The sequence below is a fragment of the Trachurus trachurus genome (genome assembly GCF_905171665.1).
Source record: "Trachurus trachurus genome assembly, chromosome: 15".
Taxonomy (NCBI): Eukaryota; Metazoa; Chordata; class Actinopteri; order Carangiformes; family Carangidae; genus Trachurus; species Trachurus trachurus.
The window spans coordinates 20512976-20529970 of record NC_139906.1 but is presented as its reverse complement, the minus strand read 5'-3'; the positions used below and the strand labels follow the sequence as shown (position 1 = coordinate 20529970).

The 16995-nt window shown below is 42.9% G+C and overlaps 2 protein-coding genes across 2 annotated transcripts in view; both read left to right on the top strand.

Moving 5' to 3' along the window:
• Positions 1-6623, top strand: part of sorbs1 (sorbin and SH3 domain containing 1) — a 34978-nt gene extending 28355 nt beyond the window's left edge. Inside the window, exons 23-26 of the mRNA XM_083988145.1 lie at positions 130-225; positions 2319-2506; positions 2639-2745; positions 3632-6623. Of these exons, the coding sequence (XP_083844271.1) occupies positions 130-225; positions 2319-2506; positions 2639-2745; positions 3632-3699 (459 nt within the window). The 3' untranslated portion in view covers positions 3700-6623. The remainder of the gene's footprint in view (positions 1-129; positions 226-2318; positions 2507-2638; positions 2746-3631) is intronic.
• A 2108-nt stretch (positions 6624-8731) lies between these two features.
• pdlim1 (PDZ and LIM domain 1 (elfin)) lies at positions 8732-16420 on the top strand. The gene is made up of 7 exons (XM_083988077.1): positions 8732-8950; positions 10229-10380; positions 10964-11048; positions 12151-12335; positions 14076-14224; positions 14433-14550; positions 15741-16420. Exons 1-7 carry the CDS (start codon positions 8858-8860, stop codon positions 15925-15927), a joined length of 969 nt encoding a protein of 322 aa, XP_083844203.1. The 5' UTR covers positions 8732-8857; the 3' UTR covers positions 15928-16420.
• The last annotated feature ends 575 nt before the right edge of the window (positions 16421-16995 follow it).

Sequence of the window (16995 nt, the reverse complement as noted above, 5' to 3'; positions counted from 1 at the left end):
AGGAAGTGCAACCCGAGTGTCTCTGCAGTATGGCAACACTTTGCAGCAGGTGGACGCAGGGCGGTCGCCGGAGAAGGGCTTTTAATTTTGAAAGGTCCAGTCCAGTGATGTGACGTTTCTGTGTTGCAGTTTGTGAGGAACGAGGCCGACCACCACGGGCGGAGCTCCAGAAGCCCTGTGATGCTGTTTGACATCCAGGACAACAACAACGTCAACTCGTTTGCGGTAAGGTGCTGCAGAGTTTCCCTGGATCTCCGCTGATGATTTACAGAAAAATTCAGATTTTGTAACTTCTTCATTGTGTGTTTACCTTTATAACCCATCCCCCTCAACAATACATCTGACTCTCATCATCTTTAACTTCCATTATGTCTTCTATATTTGTTCTACATGTTAGACATGTGAGCTATTGGAGGACTATCTTTTCCTGTTGAAGGAATAGTTAGATATTTTGGGGAAACAGAATTAGCAGATAATATGGCTATTTATGCTCAGTGTGTATGTAGCATGGCAGAGACAAGCAGCCAGGTGTCAAGTCATCAATGGTGTTTGCACTCAGGGAGTGGACAGCCAGGGTGGATATTTACACCCAGGTCGAGGCTGTGAGTCATATTAGAGAAGTTCTTGCAGACAAGCAAACTTGCAGGTTTTCTAATACATGGTTTATGTTGTAAAACCTAGACCTTCATCTTTTCTGAACTTAACAAGGACATTTTGTTGCATAAACCTAAACAAACTGTGACTGAATTTAAAAAATAATATAATGTTAAGAAAAAAATAACCATCTGAAACTACAAAAAAAACTTTATTGCCAGACTTCCTTAAACCTCTCTGCTGTAGTGTTGTTTAATAAGTGACTGACAGCAGCACCTGACCTCTGCACCGTTGTCTAAGCAACAAGGGGCTCACTGTACGTTCCAGTGGTTGTAAACAGCCCAGTAGCTGCCATGTGACTGTTTTCACCTGTGTACAAATAGAGACTGTGGAGAAAATGAGCTTTTCTTGCTGAAAGGCAAATAAGAAGATTATTGCCACTGTCAGGTCTGTCTGTTGAACTTGAGCATGAACCTGGAGGCAGCAGCTAGCCTTAGCCTTGTATAGCAGTAGCATAGCATAGCTCATCTGAAGCTCAATAAATGGCATCCTGTTTGATTAATCTATAAAACAGGATTTGGTAGGTTATGTGCCATGTCATTTCTTGGATGTCCCAGTGATTTCATGGAGTCCTGTCATCACCAGTGTTTTCATCTATTTGGAAATGGAAATAGATCAAGCCTCCTAAAAAAAAAAGTCACAATATTATGTTAGATTATGTCATGTACTGATTTGCATATCCACGATGTCATAAGGTATCTGCTTAGACACATAAAAGTCAAATTTACTACTCCAGTGAGCTTCATATTTATTTTAATGCTGCTATCATCTCATCAGTGTTTAACTAGATCTACATCTACTTTACTACATTTAATGGAGGCTGTTGAACTGTGACTGTGGAGCTGAAGTGTCTCTATAAACAGAGAGTATGCAGACAAACTCAACCTTGTAACTGTGTACTCTTGGGGAAACATTAAATGTATACAGTCAATTTCAATTATATTACAACTGGATAAAAGAAGGAGTTCCCCCAGACAAACAGCTCCTTCATATTTCTGTGTGGCTGATAATTGGTCACATAGAGCCACAGCTACATTTACTGAGAAATGTTGGTGAGGAGTTAAAGAGCCTACAAGCTGACAAAAATGTTAATGAGTCTCTAAAATCACCACATCCATCAAGTAGCTCTGGCCATGACCACTGCACTGTCACTGCATTGGTTTCCCTTTTTTTTCAGTATATGCTAAGCTGCTGGCTCCAGCTTCATATAAAACAGACAGATATGAGAGTGGAATCAATTTTCTCCTTTAAGTCTCTGCAAGAGATATCACCCAAAATGTCTAAGTATTCCTTAAAGCTGCACCTGTCAGCTTCCCTGTAATACTGCATGTTCATACTGAATATTTTCCTCTACACTGTGAACTAATCTTTCATGTTTCCTGTCTACATGCTCTCACTCTGGTGTCTTGCCTCTCCATGCGTCTCCTCCCGGGCTCCACCAACATCTCCTCCGCTTTTTCCTCCTGGCTTTTAACGGATCACCTCCTTTCCTTCCTTTCTACTTACTGGACCTACCCACCTGTCTCGTCCTCCGCCCACCTCCCCCCTTTACCCCTCTCTAACTCCTCACCTCACCCCCACTCAACTTCACCTCGGCGTCTTCCGGGACACTCGCTGTGGGCCCGCTGTCTGTCTTTTCTCTTGACGACTCCATCTGCTACTAGGAGGCAGTGTGTAATGAGATCTTGAATATAGCTGAGACCTCGGTGAGGTACTGCAGCACCCTGTCCCACTACCCTCATGACTCTGTCCATAGACTGCACCCCCACCCCAGTAAACAATCTTTCATCATTTCCCAGCAACCCCAGTCCCACAGCAGCAGTCCGGAGCCAAGCCGTCTTCACTGTGGAATGTGAGTAGGATCTGCGTTTTTTTAAGTTCCACACCCACACTTTAAACTTTCCTGACGTCCTACGGTGCGACCTCTCGGCCTTTGTGAGTTGACCGGTGTATCTTTGTGACCCCCCCCCCCCTCCCACTCCAGTTTCCAGGCTCTGTACAGTTACGTGCCCCAGAACGACGACGAGCTGGAGCTGCAGGAAGGAGATCTCGTCAGCGTCATGGAGAAGTGCGATGACGGCTGGTTTGTCGGTATGTGCCCCTAGGATAGATTCTTCAGACGTGCAGTCACACTCACTGTGTCACATTAATCCATATAGGGTTTCGGCAGCATGACAGCAAAGGACTGCACGCGTGCAATGTGCATGCTCAGGCCTCCTGGAGAAGTAGAGTCGTCTTCACTGTGTCACATTCGTCCATATAGGGTTCCTAGAAAACGACAGTGCATGATTGAGTGCAATGGACAATTTCACATATAGCACAAATGTCTTAATTGTCATTGGTCATTTAAAGGGATAGTTCAACATTTTGGCAAATTGGCCCAATGTCATAATCCCTATACTTTTAGGAGTAGGTTCGTTACCTTAATTGTCGGTGCAAGTTGTTGAGCCGCGAGCTGCTCCGAGCTACGCTATGGAGGCTCATGGTGGTGGTTGGTGTCCCTCATCAAATTCATCAAATACACAACTCCAAAACACTCTCGTGGACAAGTTGTGACCTGCACATTCACCACACTATGAGATGATAACAGAATGTTACGAGACAGAGTTGTTTTCGAGTTTTTCGGCAACTCCGTCTTGTTCCGTTCTGTTATTATCTCATAGCGTGGTGAATGTGCAGGTCACAACTTGTCCAAAGCGTTTTGGAGTTGTTGGATTGTGTATTTGATGAGTTTGATGAGGGAAACAAAGAAATTCCAGTAGCCTCCGTAGCGTAGCTCTGAGCAGCTTGCGGCTCTGCTCCGCCGTTAGCTTGCACCGACAACTAAAAGTAATGAACCTACTCCTAAAACTGAAAGGGATTATGGCAATGGGCCAATTTGCCAAAATGTTGAACTATCCCTCTAAGCTTCAAACTAAGACAGAGTCCTTTTACTTTCTTCCTCACAATCGGTGTTTCTCTTTCTGTTTCTCCACAGGTACCTCAAAGAGGACAAAACTGTTTGGGACTTTCCCCGGGAATTACGTGAAGGAGGTGCAACTGTAAAGATGTCTAGTCTGGCTGTAACACACGGTTGCCTGTCAAGCTTGGGAAGTCATTACTATCGCGCATGGCTGTTGGTTAGGATAGTCATTTAGCCGGGCGAATCCGTTTCGTCCCGGGGGAAAGTGATCGGTTCGGCCTGAGGTATGTCAAACTGCACGAGGCGAGGACGGAGACGGCTCACTGCCCAAACCCTCAGCATGGTGTACACCTTCATCATCACACTTCACACGCTCTCCCTCACAAGAATACGTCCATCTCCACATGTGGAATCTCCCTCTGAAACCGACCACAAACTTTAGCTTTCATTGATTGTACAGATAATAACTTCCACTTTGTCCGCGTGAATTTTACAGTACACAAGTGTTTTATGTAGCAGGCCGGCAGCAGAGCAGCGTTGATGGATCATGGAGAGGATCTTATTGAACTGGACTATGAAGGAGTCTGAATGTATTTTTTGTTTTGTTTGGGGTGTGGGGTTGGAGCTGTTTGTCATGAGCTACCTTTCAGGATCAGAGGTGTTTAACACGATTGGCTATCGATGATCAAATCTGTAAAACCACTTCCTTTTCGTTTAACTTCCAAAAGAGAACCAGTGTTTAGTGAATATTTGTGGAGTGCAATGTGCTTCACTCTGCTCCTACAATTTTCTTTATTTGAGAGTGAAGACAATTACATGAATCCAGTGCCCTCTGGAGTTGAAATTCTTGAAGCCTTATACAAAGACCTTTTAGAAAATGGTCAGTTGGACCTCTTTTCACTTTTCAAACAGTGTTGGCTGCTTTTCAAGAACAGTGCAGCGCTCACAGCTCAGTGTAAACCAAAAGCTTTAGATACCGGTTCAGTATTATCTTTGTTTTCTATCCAAAGGTTGTTACACAGCAGTTATTACAGTCATGTGTGTGAGAGAAACACTAAAAAGGTTGAAGTGTGCTGTGAGCTTCTCATTCTCCCAGTTACCACATCAAGCACAGAACGCATGGACGGCTGCGCTTATTGTCTCATAACACTGAAGATAAACTGTGTGTATCCAAGTAGAAACTATTCACTTTCACCTTTTTATACCTGCTCTGTTGAAACACAGCAGAAGTCAACTGTGCGTGCTGATGCCTGTAAGGTAGTTGGTGGTAAACGTGTGGCTCCACCTCACCACTACAGGACAGGCGTGGTAGCACTCAACTTCCTGTTTGGTTATTTTAGGGAGATCCCACCTAGAAAGATAATAGAAGATTAAACAGTAATGACAGAAGAAGCTATTTAAGGTTTCGAATGAAAGCCAACGAGGTGTCTTAGAGGATAATCGTACTGATTTTTAAAAGCATATTGAGATTTTAACCATGCCCTTACTGACAAGATTGTATGTTTTAGCCATGTAAATGTGTACAGAAAACTTTCAGAGGCCTTCCAGATATGGCTACATATTTTCCTATGTAATAACTTCAACTTAGGTAACACAGTTAGTGGAATGATATGAATTATAGCCTATGTAGATCGGACAGCATGCACTGTAACACCAATAGGAGATTGACAAATCAATTTGGTGCATGAAACACTATAAGCTAACGTCTCCGTATTTGCATTCAGCTTAAAGAAAACAGAAGCGACATTAGGGCTGACGCTCCAGTCGCTCCCTCATCATGCAGAGCACAGAGCTCCCACATCTCCTGCACCCTCAGATCCTGTAACACACACCATCAGAGCAGCTCCTCCAGATGCACACATGAAAGCCATTGTTTTTCTTTTCTTTGTGTTCCCGTCAAATTCCTTGACGTCATCAACCGCTGTGATGTGTGTGCTCATCAGTCCTTAGCGGAGCTGTCAGATAGTACTTGCAAATAACTCTTAGTGCTTGTTATGACCTGCTCGGAGCAGGAGATGGGTGTAGTTTGTAGAGCAATTTGTTACAAAAGTATTTTGAAGTCTGTTTAGTTGATAGCAGGAGGGGACGGTGTTGTGATCTATCCAAAGGAAGCTGAAGTCAGATCCACACATTTTTCAATCCAACGGTGCCAGACTATCCTGTTAGTAGAGCTCTTTATAACTGCCTGGGTGCACACAATCTGAAACATAATGTGAAGTAACACCCACTAAATCTCAAAGCGTATGTTTACCATGTCTTTGTGGGTTTGTTTGCATCTGATCTGACTGTGCGACAGTTGTGCAGTGACGATAAACGATGACCTGATTGCAACATGTTTGAATGTTCTGTATGTGGCTAGCACATATGCGATATACTGTATGTATAAGTTAAATAATCAATGAAGTGCATTAATTTAAAAATATATAGTAGCAATCAGTGTTTTTTCGTCCTCACTGACATTTGATGTTGAGACAGAGTCAGGTGTTTCTTCCTGTGCACATCACCACTGACAATTCAGCCAACGCGGACGAAGGGGGGTATTGTCTCAGCAAGACAAAACACATAATATAATACACTGCATTATTGTGTGTTTGCTTGTATAGCACTGATATGATGTTCAGGTATTTTGTTACACCACAAAAGCATTTTTTTCTCCCTCCACTGCTGGCTAAACATTTCTTTTCCTGTGTGACTCCAGCTCCTCATGAATGTGTTGATTGGCTGTCGACCTGTAGGCTTGTTCAAATATCCCTGACAAAAACAACAGCAGTGTCTCAAAAACACTAGACTGGATGGTGGACAAATACAGTCTCTTATTTAGTCACATCACAACTCACTATAGATTGTTCTCTGTGATATAACGCTCCATAAAAACATCACAGGATGTATGAATGTATGAATATATGAATGTGGCGCAGACAGCGTTCACATGATTTGTAAAAAAAGAAAAGAAAAAAAAGTAAAATAAAACGTCTGAATGTCTTTTCATCATGAATGAACATGCAGACTAACAAGCAACGCGGCACAAGAAGGACTGTAAATATGTAAAATAAGAAAAAGATAGACTGTGAGTGACAGGAGCGTCAGACTGAGCTCTCAGTCACTTGCAGCAGTTTATTTACCTGAAGGATTTTTTGGCAAAGCACAGAGTGGAGCGTTACTGAGCACAGGAAGTTTAATGCATATGAACATTACGCTGCCATTTGTGAGGATCATAATGCCTTATGTTAGATGCAAAATTAAATTGTGCCTCATTTTCATTTAATGTTTTTTTTTCTTTTTTTCCTTCTTTTTTTTTTGGAGTATCACTGAAATGTATCCATGACATATTTAATGTAACCACCATGGTTTTCCCATTAGTCCCCAGTCTCTGTGACGGGGAGAAATATTTACCAAGAACTTGTCAGTTACTGTGCAAGTACCTAAAAGTGTGACACAATGCTTCAACTTAATGATTAATAACCATGAGAATGAATTAGTTTAATGGGACACACAGCCCTCAACAGGTTTGGTTTGTTTGCTTCAATTTGCAGTGCTGTTACATTGACAATATTAAAAAAAAAAAAATACTATACACTGCTGTGACTTCGGTATTATGCAATATTTAATAAACCATTTAAACCATTTACTGTTGTTCTGGTTTTGTTTCCTAAGATGTGGCTATAATGAGCAGAATGTTAGAGGTCAGCCAGGTTACATGGTAGACTTATTTTGACAGCTCCTATGTCAAATGGATGAAATCCCATTAGGGTGAGGAAGATGATAGATATGTTTTTACAGCCCTGACAGTCAGAAGCTGATTTACTTTACACTTCAGAATGTCTTGTATATCAGAAAAGCTTCACTTGGAAACAAAGAGTTTGAATGACTTCACCAGTGTGAGCCTGAAGGCCTTGTGTGGGTGCTTGTAACCCCACAAGAAAGGACGTGTTTCATCCAGTCTGTCTGGACTTTTTCTCTCCACTTTCAGCTGAGCTCCTCTGGCAGGAATTCAAGGTTTGGGAGCGGCACATTCCACATCCTGGGATTTAGCTCTACCATAAATGGTAAGCTCGCATATAACACGGTGACGTACCGGCAGGCAGACATCCCTAAAACAAACACTGGAGCTCATCTGAGAGGAGAAGAAAAACGAAGACGGTTCACTCTGCTCTACTTTCAAAGTATTTTCATTGCATGTAAAGTCAAAGGCCACCAGATGAGAGGTAGCCTATTGTTCTTCATAATAACTTCAGACAAAAGTTAAATTAGGTTCTTATAATGGGGATTTACCAGCTTACTGATAAATCTTTAGGGAGTTTCATCTACATCATGGTTTACAATGTCCAGGCTGTGACAAAGGAAATACATTAATGGTTGATACAAAAAGAAAGTATACAAAGATTCCTTTGTTACCCCTGCAGCTTGGTTTTTTTATACTAACATAGAGCCTGGCCACCAAAATCATGAATCAACACTGAATCATCACAATGTTAAGGCCCAGGGACTTTGAACAATACTACATAAACAAAGATTTGTGGTTGGAGTTGGTGTGCCAGTTTTACTCTGATTATAAATGTTTTTTTAAGCAGTGGCATGTATGAAAATGATGGTGTATACAGCAAACACAGTGATTCTGTCTGTTACAGTTTCTGTCATCAGAAAACAAGGAACAAAAAAGTTGAAAGTAATAGATGCCAAGTCTGACATCTACATTTTCTCTCAAGAAAAACTAATTACTGAGACTGTTATAACTTTCAAACAATGAACTCATATTTTCACATTGAAAACATAAAACTATAAACCAGAGGATAAACTGGGTAGGCTATTTCACGTTTTAAATTATCAATTTCCTCAAACAGCTGGGCACAATGATTTTTATTATACATCGTTCACACCTAGTTAAATAATACAGGCCCCTTGTTAATCCTATTGGGGTCAGCGGTCGCTGGTGGCTGGAGCTCTTGGGAACAACATTAGGTTTTGGTCACGCAGACAACAATGGGATAAGTTCAGTGTGCTGAATTCAGCCGCTGTTTTCTTCCTGGTCCACTTCCGCACTCACTCTGAGGAGTGATCCATCTTCTCGTTCACGATCTTTGGTCTCTCACTTATCAGCGAGGAAACTTCAAAATCTATTCGCCTGACTGTAACCGGAGGGTCCGCCCCCTCCTCTAATGCTGCTGGAGCCTGGCTCAGACCGCTGAGGATCGATCACTGCACATGTTGCTGGGGAGGCGGACTGCTGCTCTGACATACTGACATACAAGCTAACTTACACTCGGCTCTTTTTGAACAACCTAACACACTTTTTGTACCGAGATGCCTGTCCGGGTGGTGATGCAGGGACCTGGGCCGTGGGGGTTCAGGCTCGTCGGGGGAAAGGACTTCGAGCAGCCGCTGGCTATTTCCCGGGTAAGTTAACTTACTTTTACTGTTGGTCTGCTGCTGCTGCTGCTGCTGCATTGTTACCGAGCGGAGTAACGTAACCACCGCACCTGGCTGGGCTTGTCCCGGGCTAACCTTCACCTCTCTTCGCGTGTGTCCTGTCCCGGTTCCACCGACAACTGACCGAACGTTAACACGAGTTTTAAACAATAGGACCGTTAAGACGACCGTTACTCCAACACAAGTGAAACCGGCGTCACCGTTAACGAGGCTAACGTTAGCTGCCGTTCCAGAACCCTTCTCACCTGCACAGCGTTCCAGTTCGACACCTCCACGCTCACTGTGTCGGGTTGTTACTGTTATTAGCTGCAGCTGTGTTGTGTTGTTCAGCTGTATGTTTTTAGTGTAACTTAACTTTGAGGGAACAAAGAACTGTGAGAAATGTACTGCCCAGACTTTCACATGAACCAGGGCTCTCACATCCTATAACTTTCAACTCCTAATTTCAAAAACTTGAAAACAAAAAAGCCCACTTTCAATGCCCTCCTCTAGAATATGCTTTTTAAGTGTCTTTTATTTTGACAGCCCTCAGTGTTCACACTTCCTTACGCCCTTGTTCCCTCTCGGTTTCTGTTACCTCACCACAGCGTTGTACACATCAGTACAAAACTTTATGGGACAATATTACGCAGGTTTTACAGTGCGACACTCCCGTGGCAGTGGTGATAAACTAGAGCATGGCTCTCCAGTGTGTACCTTTGCTGCTCCTGCTTTGAATGTTGTTACAGTGGTCAGTCTACACTCCACCCATGGAAAAGTGATTAGGAATTCCTGGACTGTGCCACGGCCGTCCCCTGCTTCCAGCCCAGGAGCCTTATCTTCAGCAGTAGGCCGCTGCTCAGCCAGAGCCACTGACAGAAAACAACTCAGTGGCTGCCAGTGTTTACTGTAATCAAAGAAATGTGTGGAAGGGTCCTCCGGGGTCAGAGTTAAATCGAATTAGATGCCAGTAGGTTGAGACTTGATGAGAAGCTTTCAGAAGGTCGGCGTGGGGGATGAGAGGACAGAAAATCAAAAGTGTGTTTCACATCTGCAAAATGTTTTCTTGTACGTTTTTAATGCTTGTGTGTGGTGTGGTGTGGTGGACTCTCTCAAGACAAAATATTTGAAAAGGGTGTGAAAGTACATATTTAACAGGCTCCTGAGAATCACTCTCAAAGACAAAACCATATTTTGAGCTCATACAGCCCCCAAAAGTTGTTGCTTTTTTATTAATGAACCCCCACTCTCCTTGTGTTGTTGTAGGTCACCCCTGGGAGTAAAGCAGCCCAGGCCAACCTGTGTATCGGAGACTTGCTCTTGGCCATCGACGGAGAGCCGACAGACGGCATGACTCACCTGGAAGCGCAGAACAAGATCAAGGGCTGCGGAGATGAGATGGTGCTCTCCATAGACAGGTAGGTGGCAACATGTGCCAGTCTGATGTGCGTAGCCGCAGGCCTGCAAAACACAGTAATACGAGACAGCTCAGCCTCAGTCCAGGTGTTCAGGAAGTAATGTTATGCTTATTCATGCTTCTTAACAGGGCGAGTCTGTCTTTGGTTTTACTGAAATCTTTAGTTTGTGGAGTGTCTCTGTGTTTAGGGTTTGTCATACTGTGACATGTCGGCGTGTTACATCATAACTCTCTGGCAGCGGACGATTTCAAGCTGCAGGGATGTTGAAATTGATTAGACAGGCAGGTCGGAGCAAATGTGTCCGCTTACATTAAGTGAAAGTCAGTTGACTGCGAGGCGTGGCAAACTGTCGAGGACACCAAGCAGAAGAGCATACCTTCATACCAGCCGCTCGGTTGCGTTCAAAAACACCATCTTATTGTCATGTTAGAGTGTGTGTGCATCTACGCAAAAAAAAAAAAAAAACGCCCAGAAACAGGAAGGAGAAATCTTGGCAAGCTGCATTTAAACGGGCTGTGTGTGTAATTATTGTGTGATTATAGCATCTTTCATTCCCTTTTTTCCCTCTTCCTCTGTTCCTCAGGTCAGAAACTAAACTGTGGTCGCCGCTTTCATCGGAGGAAGGGAAGACGCATCCGTACAAGATGAATCTTGCATCAGAGCCACGGGTGTGTGTCACCATCAAAGCTTGAATGTAGGACCTGAGCTTTTAAAATAATTAGTCGCCCAGCTCCGTCACTGAAATGGATAATTGGGGGAAATCCCACACACAGGTAGCCGTATCTTTTCTGGAAGCCTGCACATTCCTTTCCCACCACGCCCGCAAAGGCTTGTGGGTTGTTTCTTTTTTTCTTTTTTTCTTTTTTTTTTATTGTGCCAATGATGAAGTCATTGTTTACTCCCCAACAGGAGGTTTCCTAGGAGACGGTAGTTTATCAGCCAAGTCCTGACGCAAGCCTCAGTTCCTGTCCGCTGAGTGGAAAGTTGAGGCCTGAAGTGTGAATTCATGTAGGAAACGGTGTGACGTGTTGCTGTGTGTGTGTTTCACAAGTCGCACAGTAACATGTGTTTCAATCACTTGTCTGGAGTCTGTCACTGTGATGCCGAACTTTTAATGCATTTAAACCACTATATCATTCATTTTAAGGTGTTCTGACTTGTTGTTCGATGCAAGTATTGTCGGTTTCTTGTTGTGCGTGTTCACCCGCTCACAGAGACTCTGGGGTGTTCTGTAATTTAGATGTCAGACGCTTGAAGCATGAGCTGTGTTTGGAGGCATTTCTGTGTTTCCACTCTGGAGCATGCACTACATTTGCTGGTATTTATGTGCCCACTTTGATGGCATGCCAATGTCATGATGTGTTTGTCTTTAAGACCAGTCACTGCTGAGCTGTAATTCAGGCCACAGTCCACAGTCCTCTATTATGATAAATGATGTGTCTAATTATTCAAACGAGAAGCAGCAGTGTAAGAAGAAAACGACATTTTTAAGCCGAGTAGCTTTTCCAAAATGCTTTTTAAGCAAGCTGTTACATTATTGAATTTCACTGAAAGAGCTGAAAGCAACCAGTTGTTGTTGAGCAATGTTCCTAACCCACTAGATATCAGCTGCACGTTTGTACATGTGCAAAATTTATGACCAACGCTGCAGCGAGTGCGCACACAGTGTGTTGCATGTGTCAGACGGTGCAAGTCACTGTCTTCACAGACCTTGGCTCACCACCACGTGACGCGTCACAAAGAGTTTTAACCAAACACTCATTTTCGCAGGAAGTGAAACACATCGGCTCGACCCACAACAGGAGTGCGCTGCCGTTCGCTGGGTTCGGCTCCAAAGTCGTGACCAACCAGTACAACAGCCCCTCGGGTCTGTACTCTTCAGAGAACATCAAGGACTTCAACTCGGCCGTGGACGAAGTGAAGACCATGGGCACCCCCAGTGAGCCCAGCAACAAGTAAGATGATCCTGAAATTATCAGCTCAGTCAGTCCATGTAGACTGGAGCCCCCCCCCATCCTAGTGGTTTAGTCAAGCCAGACCACTTAGCCATTTGAATCATGACCTCAAATGACAAGTCATTTGTGGTGATTTATGTATTTCTGAAGTTGATTATAACGATTAACAGTATGACTTTCCCTCAAACTCCCGGCTGAACCATGTAATGTGATATTTTTCTTGTTAGCTGTATTTCAGGCATATTGTGTGACACAGTGTGTATAGTGCATGGTTTCTCACTAGGGGTGTGAGAAAAGATTTAAACACTAAAATATCGCAATATTTCGTTTCACAATACTGTATCAATATTATTCAAAAGCACTTTTTTACCAACAGCTTACATGCAAACATTCACAGCAGTGATTCATTTTTCTCTCTGACTGTTAGTTGGCAACAGTCATTCAATCGAACATTGAGATCTCGTGAGAGTTCAAGTCTGTGGCTCTTCTTCTTAGCACCGTCAAAAAAAGGAAGAAAAAAAAAAGGCCTATAGTTTTGCTTATAGTATGGCGATATATTGTATGGTTGCCCCTTTATACTCATACGTATTGTATAACCAGATTCTTGCCAATACTCACCCCGAGTTCTTACTGTGCCCAGCTCCCTCGCTCTGTAAATAGTGTCACCTTTAAACTAGAAGAGCATGTCAAGTTTAAAGGGATTGTGAGTTCAACATTAATGATATACATTGAGATATACATACATATGAGATAATAACGGGCATTACGAGACAGAGTTGTTTTCGAGGTAAATTCATGCAAAACCGCTGATGCGCGTTCCCGTCGGGGGCAGTTTTTCGGCAAGCAGTCTCTGCATTTGCCTCGAAAACATCGTAACGTTCTCGTATTATCTCATAGCGTGGTGAATGTGCAGGTCACAATTTGACAAAATGTTGGACAATCCCTTTAAAGTTGAGGTTGTTTCCATGTTGTAACTGAATGTTATATGGAACATTTGTTATTTTTGTGTATTATTTATATTTATTTCACAGTCTAATCTTCATTAGGGTGTAGTTACTATTGCCCAACATCATTTGTACCTTATTTAGTACCTTACCTTACTTTATTGTTCGAACTGGGCTTTAAAAGCTCTTAAATCTTTCATCATTTGTTTTATTCATTTATTGAAAAGGGACAGTTCATATTAATGAACATCAGTATAAATATATTCGCAAATATGCCAGAATTAGCATGACTGCTAATTTGCATCCGTAGTCCTTTTGTATCATTGAGTTGCTGTTTTTAACGATACAAGAGAGAAAACAGTGCATCCAAGAATCATTTATTTTATTGGTTGAAAACCTTCCCCCATAGGTCACTGATTGATCGGCCTTTTATTGCTGGATTAAAGTAGATTCTCATCCATTTTTGATTAGACTGCACAGCAAAAGTTAAGCTTGAAAGATTCAACTCCCAGATGGCTGGATGATAAATGTCTTCACAAATCATTAGTAATGAGGATATGATGCTGACGTAAGTAGACTCACAGTAAATTTCAGAAAACTATCATTGAATGCTTTGAGACCAGGGAAAAACAACAATATGAGAGACTGAAATAAACTATGACATTCAGGTTTTCCAGGTTTTATCATTTCTCATATTTCAACAGCCTTAATGTATAAACAGAAGAGATAATGATGTTTGCTGAAGACTGTTGTGACAGTTTTTTAACAGCTGAACTGAAACCACTTTTCTCTGTAGAGCTCCATCAGATCCCTCAAAGGCAGCCGTGCGGCCGTCGGTGGCAGAGGACTCGGAGGTCTACAAGATGCTGCAGGAGAACCAGGAGTCTGACGAGCCTCCCCGACAGTCGGCTTCATTCAAGGTGCTTCAGGAGATTCTAGAGACAGGTACAGACCCCACTCATCACTCACACCTTCCCCCCTCAGACAGGGGGCTAATCAGAGAGCCCGGCTGTGGGGGAACAAATGATCTGATCCGTCTGTTTGAATTAGAGAACAGATTTCTTGGGGTTTTCTGGTGACGCACTGAATAAACCTGAGTGTTCAACGTCAAAAAGTTTGTCAGCTGAGACTTTTCTGTGTGTGGCGTTTGCAGGAGACTCTGATAAACCATCAGGCTTCAGGAGTGTGAAGGCTCCCACAACAAAGATGGGCTCATCGGTGGGGAATGCAGACAAGCTGCCCGTCTGTGACAAGTGTGGATCTGGGATTGTGTGAGTATTTTATGATTCTTCAGTACTGCTCTTTTATAGACGGTGTGTTTGATATCCTCTGCACACAGGAAGTAGATTAGAGTCATTTATGGCTTCACTTGAACTCAGAGACTGATCTCATTGGCCCTGATCAGTGTTGACCTCCACCTTAGTGACACTGTTTATTTTCTCGTGTTCTTTCACTTGGAAATTTCAACATTGTGACTAAATGTTGTGATGCAACACAAATGGGTCTCCAGAGTGTAGTTGTCTCTGTTGGAGTTTGTCTCCTCCCTGTGGCTGAATTAGGTAAAACCCACCAGATGGACCTCAGTCTGCAGCTGCTGTCCTGCTGCCAAGTTGTTGATGTTGTTGGTTTTTTTTCCCTCTCACCTTGAAAATAACTTTAATTAGTTCAATTTTCCTCCCCTGTAAATATTTCCATTATTACTTTTCCTTCCTTACTTAACGTGACGTTATGAGAGACAGATGTTTTTCAGTAGACTCCCCACTCTAGTTGAGATACATTTTCTGACTTAAGGGGATAGCTATGCACCAAAGCTCCTAAAGTGCAGTGATGTGATCAAACATACATGAGTTGTTTAAAGTTTAAAATCTAAAAATGCATTAGAATAAAATATCAAGAATGTTGTTTTCTTGTTGCTGATTCAGCCATTTATCTTTTCTAAATGTTGACTTGTATCATAACATTGTTTCTTTATGTATAATGTCTGTAGCAGAAAGAGCCTCTGGTTCAGTTTGTACAGACACACAAGTGATTATTTCAACAGTATATAAGAATCATATTTAATACTACAGCGTATATGTCTTCATGTTAGGCTGCCGTATCTTAAGAGCCATGAACAACAGCGTCTCCGGTTAGAGGGGGTGTGTTCTGCATCTCTCTGTTCTGTCAGTCTGTAGTAAAAACATGAACCTGCTCCTTGTTTTCATCACAACATGACAACAACAACACAACTCCGTGCCCAAAGTCTGATCTATTAACAAATGTTCTCAGTAAGTGAAGCACCCACTCAGAGCCAGGCTTCTCCACCCAACATAAACATGTGACCTTACTCGTGCTCTAGTGGCTGGAAGGGAGTGAGGCTGTTCACATGCAGCAGCAGATCAATGTGAACCTTTTACAGTGTGCACTGCACATGAAAAACAAAGTCTTGTTAATAACACGATCGTTAACGTCTGCTCCTCAGGGGGATGGTGGTGAAGCTGAGGGACAAGTTCCGTCACCCCGAGTGCTACACCTGCACAGACTGCGACGTCAACCTCAAACAGAAGGGACATTTCTTTGTGGAGGACCAGATTTATTGCGAGAAGCACGCACGGGAGCGAGTGACTCCGCCCGAGGGCTACGACGTGGTCACGGTCTTCCCCAAGTAGAGCGCTCGCTGAGCTCAGCCTCAGGACTGCACGCCGCTGTAGGACACCACCACCACGCCACCACATTTAGCCCATGCTACTCCTGAGACTATAATGGTCTTCTTTCTCCTCTTCCTCCTTCTTCTTCAGTGTAGTCACTGGTAGGCAGGGCAGTAAAGAACTCCATGTTTTAAAATGTTGATTTGCACATTAACTTTGGCCTCTACAAAAGGAAAATTCATGACCATGAGATGATGACTTTTTGTTTTTTCTTTCTCTAAGGAACTGTTTTCTATTTCAATGACAGCAGCTGTGTTTCAGTAGTGATGTTTGTCTGTACGTGTGTCTCCTGCTCTTCTTCTGAATCATGGAAACAATGGAAAGCCAGACCACATGTCACCCCCAACAGACCACATGTTTTCTACAGTTTTTATTAAGTAAATAAATAAAGCTACTTTTACTCAGCAAAATAGTTCGAAAACCACATTTGACAAATAAATATTTTTAGCTTACACCAGTCTCCTGTGTTCCTAAATCACTGGCTGTGACAGAGTTCGGTGTCATTGTCTGTGGTTGTAAAAAAAAAAAAAAAAAAGTATATAAAGTGAAGACAACATGATGACGGAAGCACTTATCAACTCAAACATGTCCAACTCTTAAGCCGGTGCATATTCTCATTTGCCCAGGTCATAGTATTTCAAAGGAGGTTAAATCGAAAGCAACTGGACTTAGTTTTTGTCTAGGAAGACGTTTCACCTCTCATCCAAGAGGCTTCATCAGTTCATGTACGCAACTGACCAGGCTGGGACTGGTCCAACTATCTGGTGTGGAGACTCACTAATTAACCTTAACTGATGAAGCCTCTTGGATGAGAGGTGAAACGTCTTCCTAGACAAATAACTAAGTCCAGTTGCTTTCGATTTAACCTCCTTTGAAAAAAATGTCCAACTCTTATTTATGGCTTATAGAAAACGCTGCTGCGCTGCTTTGTGCTGGTTTCTGTCCAACTGGACACGTCACTGACGTCACGGCTCAGCCACAAAAGTCCACCTCTAGAGGAGCAGCGCAGCGCAGCGCAGCAGCACTTGT

Excerpts from the sequence above, each read along its gene's own strand:
- pdlim1 (XM_083988077.1), top strand. The coding sequence starts at position 8,858 with ATGCCTGTCCGGGTGGTGATGCAGGGACCTGGGCCGTGGGGGTTCAGG. Across the intron at positions 10,381-10,963 it reads ATGGTGCTCTCCATAGACAG|GTCAGAAACTAAACTGTGGT; the intron begins GTAGGTGGCAAC and ends TCTGTTCCTCAG. Across the intron at positions 11,049-12,150 it reads ATCTTGCATCAGAGCCACGG|GAAGTGAAACACATCGGCTC; the intron begins GTGTGTGTCACC and ends TCATTTTCGCAG.